At 46.1% G+C, this 14,327-nt stretch overlaps 2 protein-coding genes across 3 annotated transcripts in view; one reads left to right on the top strand and one right to left on the bottom strand.

Moving 5' to 3' along the window:
* Positions 1-11,194, top strand: part of NTHL1 (nth like DNA glycosylase 1) — a 29,568-nt gene extending 18,374 nt beyond the window's left edge. The window contains exon 6 of the mRNA XM_060282562.1: positions 10,911-11,194. Coding sequence (XP_060138545.1) covers positions 10,911-10,935 — 25 coding nt within the window. The 3' untranslated portion in view covers positions 10,936-11,194. The remainder of the gene's footprint in view (positions 1-10,910) is intronic.
* The window catches only part of NHERF2 (NHERF family PDZ scaffold protein 2), a 63,417-nt gene that overhangs the window by 9,591 nt on the left and 39,499 nt on the right, over positions 1-14,327 (bottom strand). Inside the window, exons 3-6 of one of the 2 annotated variants that reach the window (XM_060282560.1) lie at positions 8,805-8,984; positions 5,460-5,613; positions 1,670-1,713; positions 497-559 (exon numbers count right to left, since the gene is read on the bottom strand). In XM_060282560.1, coding sequence (XP_060138543.1) covers positions 497-559; positions 1,670-1,713; positions 5,460-5,613; positions 8,805-8,984 — 441 coding nt within the window. The remainder of the gene's footprint in view (positions 1-496; positions 560-1,669; positions 1,714-5,459; positions 5,614-8,804; positions 8,985-14,327) is intronic. The other variant, XM_060282561.1, reaches the window with a different exon arrangement.

Genomic DNA, 14,327 nt, shown 5'->3' on the forward strand with positions numbered 1-14,327 from the left:
GCTGCCATGTGGAATGCCCTCCCCCAGCCCCCTACCACGCCAAACATCTGAGGGTGGCAGAACTACCGAGAAGGGCACCACTCACTGATCCTAAGACCACATGAAGGGCGACAAGTTTGGGGAAAGTTGTGCAGGAAGCAGGAGGTAGTCGGTGCAGAAACGGCCCCGGGATTTGCAAGAGGTGGAAGCCCAGAAAGCAGGAAAATGTCCCAGTCCGGATGAGCAGAAGACAAAAGCCTGTTCCACATTAGAAGCAGGAGAAAAGAGAAGATGGGTGGATGCCACAGAGACACTGAGAAGGAGGGAGAGGCAGAACTTGGCAGAGGCAGGAGGAGGAGGAGGAGGAAGGGGCAGGATCCAGAGGGGGACCCCTGGAAGGATGAAGTTCCAGGGGATTTCCTTGGCAATGCAAGGGTGGCGGGGAAAGAAAAAATATATACATTAGGTTTCCTGTGCAGTGTTTGGGCAGGGCAAGAAATGGGATCACTTTGTTTACCTCAGACTCCTTCTCAGGACTTTGGCAATCGCTGTGGGACGAGGACATGGATCCCCCATTCAGCTGTCGGGAATGGAAAGAGGGTGTGTGTTTATTACAAGAGAAGTGGAATTGGACTCCTACGAGGGGTTAAGAACACGATTTGGACAGCTGTAGGACAGTGCCTTGAGGTTTTGTGCCAGCATGGCGAGCGTGGTGATGCCACTTGGGGAAACATGGGCCATAAAGAAGAACAGGAAGGTGGGTCACCCCGCACAATCTCCATTGCAATTTTTCCCCTAGATGGCTCACAATAAAATTCCCAGGCAGAGAACAAGTCACGGAAGTTTTTAGGAAAAGGCAGCATATTGTGTTGGGTCAGTTTGATAAGGATTTCTCATTATAGGCTGTGGCCCTTCGATCTCATGTGATCCATCTCATTTCCTAGCACTGCGGGAAGACAGATCTAAATAAGTTGAGCCAAAGGTTGCTGAAGCCACAGAAACCTGGGGAGAGTGAAGGAAGATGGCCAGGGATCTCGTTGATCCGAAATGGACATGTCCTATGTGTCACATCTTAAATTTGTGACTCATGGTGAATATCTGGCAGAAATCTAGAATTCCCCAGCCTTGTGCCCTGCAGGTGTGTTGGACTACAACTCCCATCAGCCCCAGCCACCATGGGCCAAGGACACAGACACCATACTGGCTGGGGCTGATGGGAGTTGTAGTCCAACACACCTGCACGGCATCAGGCTGAAGAAAGCTGCACTAATCTCTGCTGTACATTCTGAACAGGTAACAGTGTAGGGGTGAAAGCTGATTCAGTCTGAATTTCAAGGCAAACCAAACTGGAACTGAAAACACAGTCGTCTTTCAAAATTTGCAGTCCTCCCAATTTTGCTGTGCAGTTCTCCAGGCAAGGAATGTGTACAAAAATGCATATACTAGGGTAAGGTATGCATCAAAATGCTTCTTTTTCCTGGAAACTGCTTTGCGAAAGGATGTGTATATTGGGCAAAACTGCATACAATAATGTGTATATCGGGGGGGTGCACTAAAATGCGGATATTTTCATGAGGACTTTCTTGGGGGGGGTGCCCAATGATATGGAGAACTGAACTTAGGAATGGAAAAATAAGAAACCAAGACAGACAGAAACAGACAGATTCACCCATCCTTACCCATCACTCACCTGCGTTTGTGCTGACCCATTGGTCATGGGCTGAGGAAGTCCCCCTGAAGGCAAAGGAGAAAGAGCCCCAGTTGAATACAGTCAAGTGGAAACTCAACAAACATCCTGATAACATGCCAAAAAAAACAAAAGACCCACAGAACTATCCCTGTGTCAAACATTACTGTCTTGGTTTCAGAGATGCAAAGTTCTACTAACACAGACACCTTGTGCATACAAAAAAAGGGGGGGCTCCCCATGCAGCCCCACCAAACATCTGCAGGTGAGGGTTTTCCTATGTCCTTCTGCGGGCCAAACCAGCTGTGACCTTTGATTGCATGAATGTTGCACTTCGGAGCTCCCGCCTATTCACATCAGGCGGGCAGATCACTGTATTATTTCTGGCACCTGCTTAAAACATTTTTGTTAAGGCACAGTGCTTTGCAGGCACCATGGCTCAGCTGACTGCCAGGTCTTGCAAAGCCCTGTGCCTTTGCAAGTGCCAGGGACCATGGCAACGCTTGTCAAGGCAAATCCACTTTTAGCAGAGAGTTGCATTTTTGCCATATGACATCAGGTATAGAGGCACCCATAAGATGGAGGTTCCCCACCACGGGGGGCATCCTTATAAAGTCCCTTTAATCCCCCCCCCCACAAAATTAAGTGAAGGAAGGCAACTTCATAATCTTCCTGCAGAAAATGGAGCATTTTCCTAATGTAGTGACAGGAAAATATAAAACTATGCACACTCTTAAGAATGTTGTAGATACATTAACTCTGTTTAGACACATAGTATTGCATTTGCTATGCCTATTATCATTTTATTGTGCATATGCATTGCTAACATTTCCTTTCCTTTCTCATTTTTATTACGTTTTCACCGACTTGTATCTTGACCGGTAATAAAATACCCTATCAGGTATTCTTTCAGATATATTTCAGGAATATCTTCAGGTATAAATGTTATTTGATCAGGTGAGATGTTTGTAACTGGCACTTTTACAGGTGCTGCATAATACCCATTCAACATCTGGAAGAAACCTTTTAGTGCGGCAGCTTCTACACTTTGGAACTCCCTGCTTATTGATATCAGGCAGGCACCTTCACTGTACTCTTTTCAGCGCCCACTAAAAACATTTTTGTTTAGACAAGCCTACCCATATAGTGTATTGTTATTTTAACTTTTTGAAAGTCTTAAATTATTGTTGTTAATATTCTCATTGATAATGTTACTGTTTTATCTCCCTTGTAAAACCAATTTGAATGTTAGGAGATATTTATCTCTCTATATGTATATATAGAGAGAGAAATCTAGATAAATACTGCATGCAGGTCCTGCTTAAGAATAGGATGCTGGACTAGATGGGCCACTGGCCAGATTCAGCAATGCTACTTTTATGCTCTTGGGCAGGCATCCCCAAACTTCAGCCCTCCAGATGTTTTGGACTACAATTCCCATCTTCCCTGACCACTGGTCCTGTTAGCTATGGATCATGGGAGTTGTAGGCCAAAACATCTGGAGGGCCGCAGTTTGGGGATGCCTGCTCTTGGGTAAATTAGGACCAAAGTCACCACATGAGCTCTGACGATGAGTAGGAATTCCACTGTGGTCCAATGCTCTACCTGCTGTGTGGGCTCTTCCTGTCCCAGATTTAGCCCATAAAGTTATTCTACAACATCAGGAGCAAATGGAGGAATCAGGCCATCTGTAACAGTCAACATGCAGCAGCGATTTCATAAACAGAAATCCCTACTGATATCCTGTGGAAGTGGCCTTGTCCGGCCTGCAAGACTTCCCCCTCTTTCTCTCCTTTGCCTGTAACTCAGCAGCAGCTGATTTAGCCCTCCTCCTCCTCCTCCTCCTCCTCCTCCTCAGCTATCGCTTGAAAACAGGCCTCAGCACTCCAAGAGACAACCCAAAACCCTTCATGCTTTCTGAGACGGGGTGGTTATGCATCTCCTCAAGAGGAGAACAGGGGCTTTATTATCCACTATGCCAAGAAAGAAAAAGAGTTTCTCCCTGACCCTATCTCCTATTTTGCTCCTGCTCTCATTTCCCTACATCCGCCGCCGCCGTCCCCCCCTTCTCCAGTTCTGAATTGTTCCAAGTCGTTCTTTTGGATTCCTCTCTCCACTGAAGGCCAGGAAAAGACAATCCAGCACTGGAGGCAGAACTCAGCTTAGTTAGATAAGAAACAGCTGTGTTAAAAACACACAGAGCTCTCCATTCAACCCAGCCAAGGAAGGAGGATTGGGGGTTGCAAGGAGAGCGGGGATATGGATGCTTGGTGGAACCCAGTGGTCTCTCTCTCTCTCTCTCTCCCCCCCCCCCAAACTCTGGCTAAGCAGCAGCTTACAAAACTCTAAAAACTGTAAGGCCAGTAGAGGGGGTATCCACTGCTAGTTTGTTTGTTTTTAAACGGCTGTTTTGCAAAATGTTGCTCTCTACCTGGATCCAAGCCAGTGGCTAGTGCATCGTTTGTGAAAGTGTCTGGAGCTGAAACCTGGCAGAGGTCTTCTCCCCTTCATCCCCAGTGCATGGAACCTGGATGCAGTTTCTGTGATGAAGGGGGAAACTCTGCACATGCCCAGAGCAACTCTCTTCCTTGGCAAGATAGGAGGAAGGTTCAGAGTGATTGCAGAAACTTCAAGCACAGAGAGATGATTCCTAGATGTTTCATTGTTAACGGGTACTGCAGACAAGGAACGTGCTTTTTGACGCTAACTAAAGAGCAGGCTTTCCAAACTGGGTGCCCTCCAGATGTTTCAGACTGCAACTCCCATCAGGCCCAGCCATCACAACTGCTGTGGAGTGTCAAGCTAGGGGGAGATTGCAGGTTTAAATCCCCACTTGGCCATCTTGCTCACTGGGAGAGCTTGGGCCAGTCATTCCTTGCAGGGTTGTTGTGAAGATGAAATTGTGGCAGAGAAGAGAACCTATGTATCCCACATCTACACTATACATTTAAAGCAGTTAACCTGCCACTTTACACAGCCATGCCTTCCCCAGAAGAATTCTGAGAAAAACTGATTGTTTTGTATCTCACCACATTATACTTCCAGTCATATGACCATATATATATATATATATATATATATATATATATATATATATATATAGGGGTCGGCTTTTCCCCTACTACTGAGTAGATAATAAAGAGGTACTACTCTACTGAAAATAGGGATGCGGGTGGCGCTGTGGGTTAAACCACAGAGCCTAGGGCTTGCCGATCAGAAGGTCGGAGGTTCGAATCCGCGCCACGGGGTGAGCTCCCGTTGCTCGGTCCCTGCTCCTGCCTACCTAGCACGTCAAAGTACAAGTAGATAAATAGGTACTGCTCCGGCGGGAAGGTAAACGGTGTTTCCGTGCACTGCTCTGGTTCGCCAGAAGCGGCTTTGTCATGCTGGCCACATCACTTGGAAGCTGTACGCCGGCTCCCTCGACCAGTAAAGCGAGATGAGCGCCACAACCCCAGAGTCGTCCACGACTGGACCTAATAGTCAGGGGTCCCTTTACCTTTACCTTTACTCTACTGAAAAAGTGTCATTTATTTTCATTCCCTTTGCTGTATTTTTTATTGGTTAGGTTCTCTGCTAATGCTTGCTCTGGGGCAGGGGAACAGGTCTCCTAACAAATTTCAGCACACATAACAAACTACAGTTCCCGAGGGGGTGAGTTGTGGCTGTTTAAAGTGGTATTATTGTGCTTTAAACGTATAGTGCGGATGGGGCCTATACAGAGACATCTATCTCCCTTGCATAATCCCTCCCCCTCTGCTAAAGCTGGTTCTAGTGAGGAGAAATGCTTTACCTCCAATGTGCTCCTCTGCAGGGGTGATGCCCAGTTTCTTGAAATACTCGTCTGTTTCGGGGTCCACAACTAGCAATGTGGCTTCATGCTCCTTGGACTTGATATGTGACACTACCTCGGAATGCTTCAGGCCCTCGACATTGATCCCGTTGACCTGAGGGAGAGAAAACCAGAGAAGTAGGGGGAGAGGATGGATTGCTGGATTACCACAATGCATTTCACACGGGGCTGCCTTGGGAGACAGTTTGGAGATCTTTAGGGTATCTGGTTGGCCCCTGTGAGAGCAGGATGCTGGACTGGATGGCACCTCCCTCGGCCTGATCCAGCTGGCCTCTTCTTTTGTTTTAATCTAGCATTAGATTTTGTAGCAAACTGCTTCCCCCTCCCCCTCCCCCCCCCCCCCCGGCAATAGATAGATATAAAAAGCTAAAAGGTTTGTCCCTTTTAGAACAAAGGAACAAACAACAGCCAGAGGGGAATGGTTCTGCTATGATCTGCTATTTTAAACCAAGACAAAGGGGGAATTCACTCCACACAGCAGCTCTCACGGCTTTGACAAACAATCACTGCCCTTTTGTTGCTAACATAGGATAATGGAGCAAAGGGGATCATTTTGTTCATGCCCGGGCGCCAATTATCACCGGACAATGGAAGGCAATTAATCAGTTCATCATGTGGTGTGGTGCTGCTTTCTGCTTTGCCTGTTTTCTTTTTATTATTATTAATATTATTTTGGGGATTTGGAGGGGAAATTTCAGCAACCTAGTCACATGGGCAAGGTAGCAATGTGCTTAGCCAAGTGCTTATCCTGGAGGGAAAGCAGAGGTGAGGCTCTGATCCAGAATATGCTCCCCCATCTGGATTGCACCTCCCCCCCCAAATACCCCTGACCTGGCTGCTCTTAGCCCCCCCGAAGGTGCTGAGTTCACCTATCAAACCAAAGCTGCGGTTAAGTTGTTGCTTGTTTTTTTAAAGTAATTTCTCTACTGCACCATCACCAGCATTTCGGGGGGGGGGGGCAGTCCATAAAAATAAACCATACAGAGAGAATAAAACAATTAAAAGGTAATCATAAAACCAACCACTATTTTAAAATATCTGCTGGAACAAGCCAGTTTTTGTCATGCACCTGACGTTCAGCAAGGCTGGGGCCTGTCTAACCTCAGGTGGGAGGGAGTTCCACAGGCTTGGTCCTGGTAGTTACAAATGATGGACCTGAGCTATAGGTGACCACTGACAGAGACTCCCCAAAAGAGCTCAGTGATTGGGCAAGGATCTAAGGCAGTGATGGGGGAACCTATGACACGCATGTCAGATGTGACAGGCAGAGCCCTCACTGCTGGCACACGCCCCATCGGCCCATTCACGCTGTTGTTGTTGTTATTTTTCCCTCATTTGTTCTCCCGCTCCTCCTACAGCTTGTCTCTGCTAGAGCTTGTCTCCGCTACAGCTTGTCTCCGCTGTTAAAATCCAGATCCTTTTTTGTTGTTATTGTTGCTGGTAGCCAGAGATTGGTTTTTTAACCCGTTCTGTGCTGGGTTTTTTGGCGCTTTGGCAGACTATGTCGGTGCTGCGTGTTAGTTCCAGCAAAGGTATTATTCGTCATTTATTTCTGTTCTCTTTCCCCCCCAGAAAAGCGCAGCAGCTTTGGGGCATCCCCCCCAAAAAAGCAAAACAACTTTTGCACCCCCAAAAAACACCTCCAAAACTTTGTTCAGCGGCTCCCCCCAAAAAGCTCAACAACTCTGGGCACTTTGTGATAAATAAGGGGTTTTTGGTTTGGTTTGGTTAAATAATTAGTTTTTGGTTTATTAAATACAGTTATATTTTACAATTATACATTTTTGTTATTTAAACTATAAATATCGTGAAATTATGTTTGTTTTTTCTCGAAGTGACACACCACCCGAGTTATGCTCGGTTTTTTGGCGAATTTTGACACACCAAGCTCAAAATGTTGCCCATCTAACGGATCAGGCAAGCCTGAAGATACCCTGGACCACAGTTGCTAAACTCACTGCATATGACCTTTGCCCAGTCACTGTCTGTCAGCCTAGCTTACCCCACAAGGTTGTTGTGAGGATAAAATGGAGTGAAGCGAGGGAAGCCCCATGTACACCACCTTCAGCTCCTCAGAAGAAAAGGCAAGATTTAAATGTAGTTAAGTAAGTAGGTACGTAAAAAAAATAAGCTTGGAGTCCCCCAGCGAAGCAGACAGCACTCTGGTGCGGGAATACAAAACCCTCGGCTCGTCTGAGGGCCTCCATTTCCTAGCAACCGCCCAAATGGCTTCTCTTGCCAGAGGCCGGCCCTGACCGCTCTTCCACTTCAGGCTCAGCTGCCTGCCTCAAGTAGCCAACAGGAAGGTGACGCTGGAGGGGAGCCAGAAGCCAAGGAGAGCCCTTCAAAGCCTCCCAAGGGCTTCTGGCCAGGACACTGTCTCCATTTGAACACTTGTTGCCACCTGCACAGATGCTTGTTGCCACCCCTGGCAGGTGCTTCAAAGCTGGAGACAGAGGTGCAAAGGGAAGAAAAAATGGGGCAAGAAAAATGTGGAGCAGAGGCCAAACAGTTCCTCCCCCCACCTCACAAGAGCAGGCACCGCAGCCCAAACAGAGGAGCTGCTGAGCATCAAACATTTATGGGAGCCCCTAAGAGCTGGGCGCCCGCCCTAGATCAGGTTTCCGAATTCCACAGGTTCACCTCCTCCCCTCTTTGTGCACTTCAGGAAATGTGCCAGGGGGTTGCTAAATTAATAATCAGCCACCTATCCGTGACATATTGAGTGCTGGAAGCAAAATCTGTCTTCGTGAACACACCTGCCTCCTAGGTGGCCTCTCCTACCTCCCTCTCACCACCACCCCTCCCTCTCACGTGCACGCACACAGACGCGCACACATGTGCTGTTGCACTGCAGGCATTAAAGATTCAGGGGAAAGAGAGAGTTCTGTCGCTGCTTAACAGGTGTGTTCCTGCAGAGAGGGCAAGCAGAGGCAACCGCAGAGATGAGCAATTGTTCTGCCCCCCCCTGAAACATGGGGGTTCAGGGTTTCCAAACTCCCCCCCAAAAAAAAAATTAACCCTGCCTGAGCATCTCAGATGTTGGAAGCAGCTGCTCACTGATGCGAGAATGCTGCAAGAGTCGCCTTGCAAAACAAACTGACTGAAAACAGATGGCATTCAAACACCAACATGCAGGTCTGACAGTGGCATAGTGTGGGCTCCGCATAAAAAGGTGAATGAACAATTCCAGGGCAATAGGATACTGTTGAAGTGTTCAGGTGGAGCCTGAGCATTAGAGCTTCTGCTCCTAGGTCCTCCTCCCTTCAAGCTGTCATCCATTACCTCAACGAGTTTGTCCTGCGGTCGGAGTCCTGCCTTGGATGCTGGTGAATCTGGGTCTACTGACCGAATGAACTGCCCAGGCCTGGCTTTCTCACTGTGGAGGTTGAACCCGTAGCCAGTGGGGCCTTTCTTGAGATGGCAAAGTCGCGGGCAGAGGTCCTTGGGTTGCCCGTTCAAATCCTGGATTTGGGAAGAAAAAGAGCCCATTGTTGTGTGGGATTGTTTCTTTCTCTTTCTTTATAAAAATAAAAAGTGTCACACAATAAGAAAAAAATGCACTAAGGAAACAGCCCTGAACAGGAGACACCCACCCATCTCCACAAGGCCAAACAGGGGCAGATTAAAAATAGACTCAATTAGAGGAAGTGCATTTGTTAAAAACCAATTGTCCAATGCCTCCTGACAGAATAAATTTAATACGCTTGCTAAGTGACAAAAGGATAAGATTAGACCCACCTGTTCAGTGCCCTCTCCTACTTCAAAGCACGCCTGACCAACCAGATCTTAAATGAAACACCCTACATAGGATTATCTGAGAGGTTAAATGCTGCCAAAAAATGGGGTGAGCTGCCTATCATTAGCTAAATGTGTGGTAATTGAAAAAAAACAACATGTGTTCCTATCCATTATGACTGTGGAGACTCCATCCTTTTGCCTTCAATTAGGAACAGAAGAAGAGCCCTGCTGGATCAAACCAATGGCCCTTCCAGTCCAGCATCCTGTTCTCACAGTGGCCAGTCTCCAGCAAATAGCATTCCTTCACCAAGCCTTTTCCTTGCTGAAAATTTTAAAATTACTTGAATCTGAAAGTTGGAAGAGCAGAATAAATGATGCAAAACTAAGATGCCATGGTGCAAATACATGCAATTCACATAACCTACTCCAACTGCCGAAGTAAACTTCTTTTCCTGCAAAATAGTCTCTGGTTTACAGCAGCAGCTCCCAAGGAGCTCTTGAAAATTGCTACGGGTCAATAGGCATACCGCTTAATGTAATTCAATTGCCTGTTGTCGCAATTGCAACGCACCATTCTAGATGCTGCATAGTTTTGGTTTCACAATTTTAATTCCCACAATTCAAACTTCAAAATTCTGAATTCAAAATTCAGAGGGCCTTCTCGGTAGTGGCACCCGCCCTGTGGAACGTCCTCCCATCAGATGTCAAGGCAGTAAGTAACTATTTTACTTTTAGAAGACAACTGAAGGCGGCCCTGTTTAGGGAAGTTTTTAGTGTTTGATGCTGTACTGTTTTAATATTTGGTTGCAAGCCACCCAGAGTGGCTGGGGAAACCCAGCCAGATGGGCAGGGTATAAATAATATATTATTATTATTATTATTATTATTATTATTATTATTATTATTTATTAACTGCATTGCAATCCATTTCTGATTACTAATCCTCCCTTGGCCTCTTTCAAGTCACTTCCTCCCGCCTGCCACTTCCAGTCTGTCCAGGAGCATCTGCTGCCACAGTCCATCACAGCTGCGGGTTCTGATCTTCACAGGCATGCTGTGGACCACCTGAATTAAGCTCATGGACCATTGGTGGTCCTCGGAGCACAATTTGGAAACCCCCCTGGTTTACAGCACACTGGCAAGGCACAATTTAGAATGTACCATTTTTCACAATCCAAAACATTAGTATATTTGAATGCTACAGACACACTTTATTTTCAAAATCAAAACATTAACACCTCCTGTGGGTTCCAACAACCGGTTTTCAGAAGTGCCGGCACTGACTGTGGAGGCAAGAACAAAGCCATCATAGGCAATAGCTACTGATAGCCTTTTCCTCTAGTCTAGTCCTCTTCTAAAGCCTTTCATGTTGGCAGCCTGTGGGAGTGAGTTCCACAGTGTAACTATGCACTGCATAAAGAAGTACTTTCCAACATTCAGCTTCATTAGATGTCCACAAGTTCTAGTGTCATGAGAGACTTCTATTATGTCATCTCTTACTTGCATTTTCTGTAAACTAAGAAGTCCCAAACACTGCAAGCGTTCCTCACAGGGCAGTCACTTCATCTCCTTGATCCAATGATAACTTTACTCAGAGCAGACCCATTGTTAACTTGGGAAACATGATTAACTTAGGTTCATTATTTTCAGTGAGTCTACGCCAAGAAGAACTTAGCTTGAGACAACCCCTATGCAAAGAAGTTCAAGTGCTTGGTGAGTCCTAGAAATCTCCGGCTTTTCACACGTCAGTGCTTTTTCTCTTCCAAAAGGTTGTGGGTTTCCTGTGAGCGAACCACAGGTACCACAAGAACACCACAGGGCCAGAAACAAGTGAGGTGACATATCTGGAGAGAAGCAGTTGTGGCTAGGGGGGACCGTTCCCATGTCAACACAAAGTCTTTCCTGTACTATCTGAGTAGTATTGAGCTGAGTTCAGCACTGGGGCAATTGCATCTTGGGGACCCCTGCCTTAGCATTTCACCCTTTTAAAAGGGTGCAAGATTATATCAGCTATTTTTTTCTTTCTTTTACAGGAAATAGTGCCACAAGGTGGAATAAGCACAAGGCCAGAGGCAGACAGTGGAAGCTCAAGCGGGTTATCTGGGACCCAAACAAGGCACCCAGCAGTCACCAGAGCAGAGGCTTTAATGTTGTCAGCATAGGCTATCTTTCCCCAACCTTGTGCCTTCAGAATTTTGGTCTGTAAGCCAATGACTTACAAACCATGGTTGGTTGTTAGAAAACAAACCATTGCTGCACCACTGGGAAGGGTTTGCACATAAAACTAAATCATGGTTTTCACAAACATGTGTATTCTAGAAGAAATTCTAACTAAACCACTGATGAATTTTCACAACCACTTAAAAAATAATAATAATTTGCAACCTGATGTGGAAACGTGGTGAACTGAAGATTGGGGGTGGGTGGGTGAGAAAATGGGAGAAAAACAGAAACTGAAAGATTTGCCCATCGCTTGTGTGAGTAACATGTCCTGAAATGAGGGCAGATCAAATGCTGGGATCCCCTTTCCTCCTCCTTTTGCCCTGCCAGGCATGCCAGCAAATTAGCAGGCTGATGACCTCCTGCAAATTATGTTCCCTTTGGTACCTTAATCACATTTGAGATGCCTCTCCAGATTTACAAAGACAAAACGCCTGAAAAGGAAAGCCTGCCAAGTTTCTTGGCACAGACGCCCTTGTCCCCCGAAATGAGAGCTGAGTGATGACACACAGGCGATAATTCCATTTGTGAGATAGCAAGAGAGGGCCTGCACCCGCCCCCAATCTGCACCAGGTGGCCTGCAGAGAACAGCAGCGCAGACACAGCAAGAGAGGCTGTGTGGAGCAATGGGAAGAACCTCTTGATTCTGGCCAGGATTCTGATCTTCTGCTTAGCTGCTAATGACAATGGCTCACTGGTAGAGCATTTGCTTTGCATACAGAAGGTGCCAGGTTCAGTCCCCAACACTTTCAGGTAACCCTGGGAGAGATACCCTGTGCAAGACCCTGCAGAGCCGGTGCCAGTCAGTGCAGTCACTACTGAGCTAGAAGGGCCAACAGTTTGACTTGATAAAAGGTAGCTTCCTGTTATTTTAGGTGGGAAACCATAGCTCAGCAATATACCACTGCAACTGCTATTATTATTATTATTATTATTATTATTATTATTATTATTATTATTACCCACCCATCACCAGCAGATACCAGGGCTGTTATGTATTAGTGTATATAGTTTTCCCTCAGGTCCTTGACAGTTGTTTTAGGAGGGAACTTTAGGAGGGAACTTTGAATTATGTTTGATACATTGTTTGAGCCAGCCTCTATAAAAGCAGGCCGGCTCAGCAATGCAGTTCAGTTCTGTTCCAGCTTCCGAATAAAGAGCTGCTTTGGAGAGATTGCTGTGTCGTCTGCTATGCTAACCACAACTTAAAAAGGGCAGATTACAACAATTTAAAATTCAGGATTAAAAATAGTTATATTGCATTTTCAGGAATAGGATGGGGCCTAAAAACGCACTTCTCAGATGTCAAAGGCCAGGGTAAAGAGGCATGTCTTCAACATTTGCCAAAATCCATATAGTGAAGAAGCTGGGTATGCGTCTGTGGGGAGAGTATTCCAAAATTCAGGGACTGCTATAAAAAAGGCCCTCTCCTGGGCTGCCCCCATGCATTTGGGCACCTTTCCGTGCACTGCTCTGGTTCGCCAGAAGCGGCTTAGTCATGCTGGCCACATGACCCGGAAGCTGTCTGCGGAACGCTGGCTCCCTCAGCCAGTAAAGAAAGATGAGCGCTGCAACCCCAGAGTCGTCCGTGCTGGACCTAACGGTCGGGGTACCTTTACCTTTAAGATACCATAACCAAATTTTGCATGATGGTTCCTGAGATGAATGTCTCCTGTCTATCTTTGCATACAACTAAATGCCATTCGAAGTAAGATTGCAGACTGTACTTTTCAAAACTGATTTTTTGGTTTCTTAGAATTCCTGAGCAACGCCAGGTACGAGGCTGCTAGCGATAAATAAAGTGTTCTCTCTTTTCCCTCCTCCTCTCCAGCACATTTGCCAGAGAAAAGAGTTGCCACCTGATGACAACTCCCCAAGGTTTGGCAGCAAATTATCTCAGAAGAAAAAAAATGGTGTGTAAACAATCCAATTACAAAGAATAGTTTCCAAATGACTGTCTGCACAGGAGAAGAAAGGAGCAGATTTTCTATTTACCTGCCTTTCTCTTTACAAAGATAGGTCTCTCGATAGATGCTAATGCAAATAACATTTTTCAAAATACCCCTCGGAGGCTTGGATGTTGTAGAGCAGAGGCGGTAACTTGAGGTTACTAATGGGCTACAGCCCCCATCAGCCAGCATGTCCAGTGGTCAAGGATGATGGGAACTGTACGTCAGCAACATCAGAGGGTCCACGGGTTAGCGCCCCCAAACAATTTAGGGCTCCCAGGTTCCTTAAATGGCTCCCGTTCTTTATTAAGACAGATGAGTAGAAGGGTGAATTTTTGCCCATGAAGATTCTCCCTCTATGGTGCTACAATGAGGAGAAAAGCTGTCCAGCTATTAAGAGCAGCAGGAGAGACCATGCTTGGGATTCTTTCCTGCCGCAAGCTACAAGTGAGAGTTGTTCAGTTACGGGAATTTCCTTCTATGGGGCTCCCTGCTTGGACCCAGCTAGCAAAAGGAGAGAGAAATGAGCCCTAAAAATGGTGTCAGATGTGTAAAAACAACAATAAAGATACCAAACATCCAACCAGCTCAACAAAGAAATACGGTAGGAGGTTTCAGTTCAAAAGGGCATTGGGTTTCGTCTTGGAACTAACCTGCAGGAATTCAAGAGGCAATTTAATGTTTTTCCCCCTACTAAGTGGAGGCCCACAAGGAAGCTTTTACTACAAGTTACAAAAGCAGTCTGTATTATTTATTCTTTTTATTTATCAGTGCTATTTTTCAAGAAAAATAGAATACCTCCCTTGTTCTCTTATAAAATCAATGACGCCCACCTGAGAGGTGCTGGAACTGAGTTCCAGCTGAAAAAAAAGCCCTGACTATTACTATTATTATTTTG

The sequence above is a fragment of the Zootoca vivipara genome, chromosome 14, assembly GCF_963506605.1.
Source record: "Zootoca vivipara chromosome 14, rZooViv1.1, whole genome shotgun sequence".
NCBI classification, from domain to species: domain Eukaryota; kingdom Metazoa; phylum Chordata; class Lepidosauria; order Squamata; family Lacertidae; genus Zootoca; species Zootoca vivipara.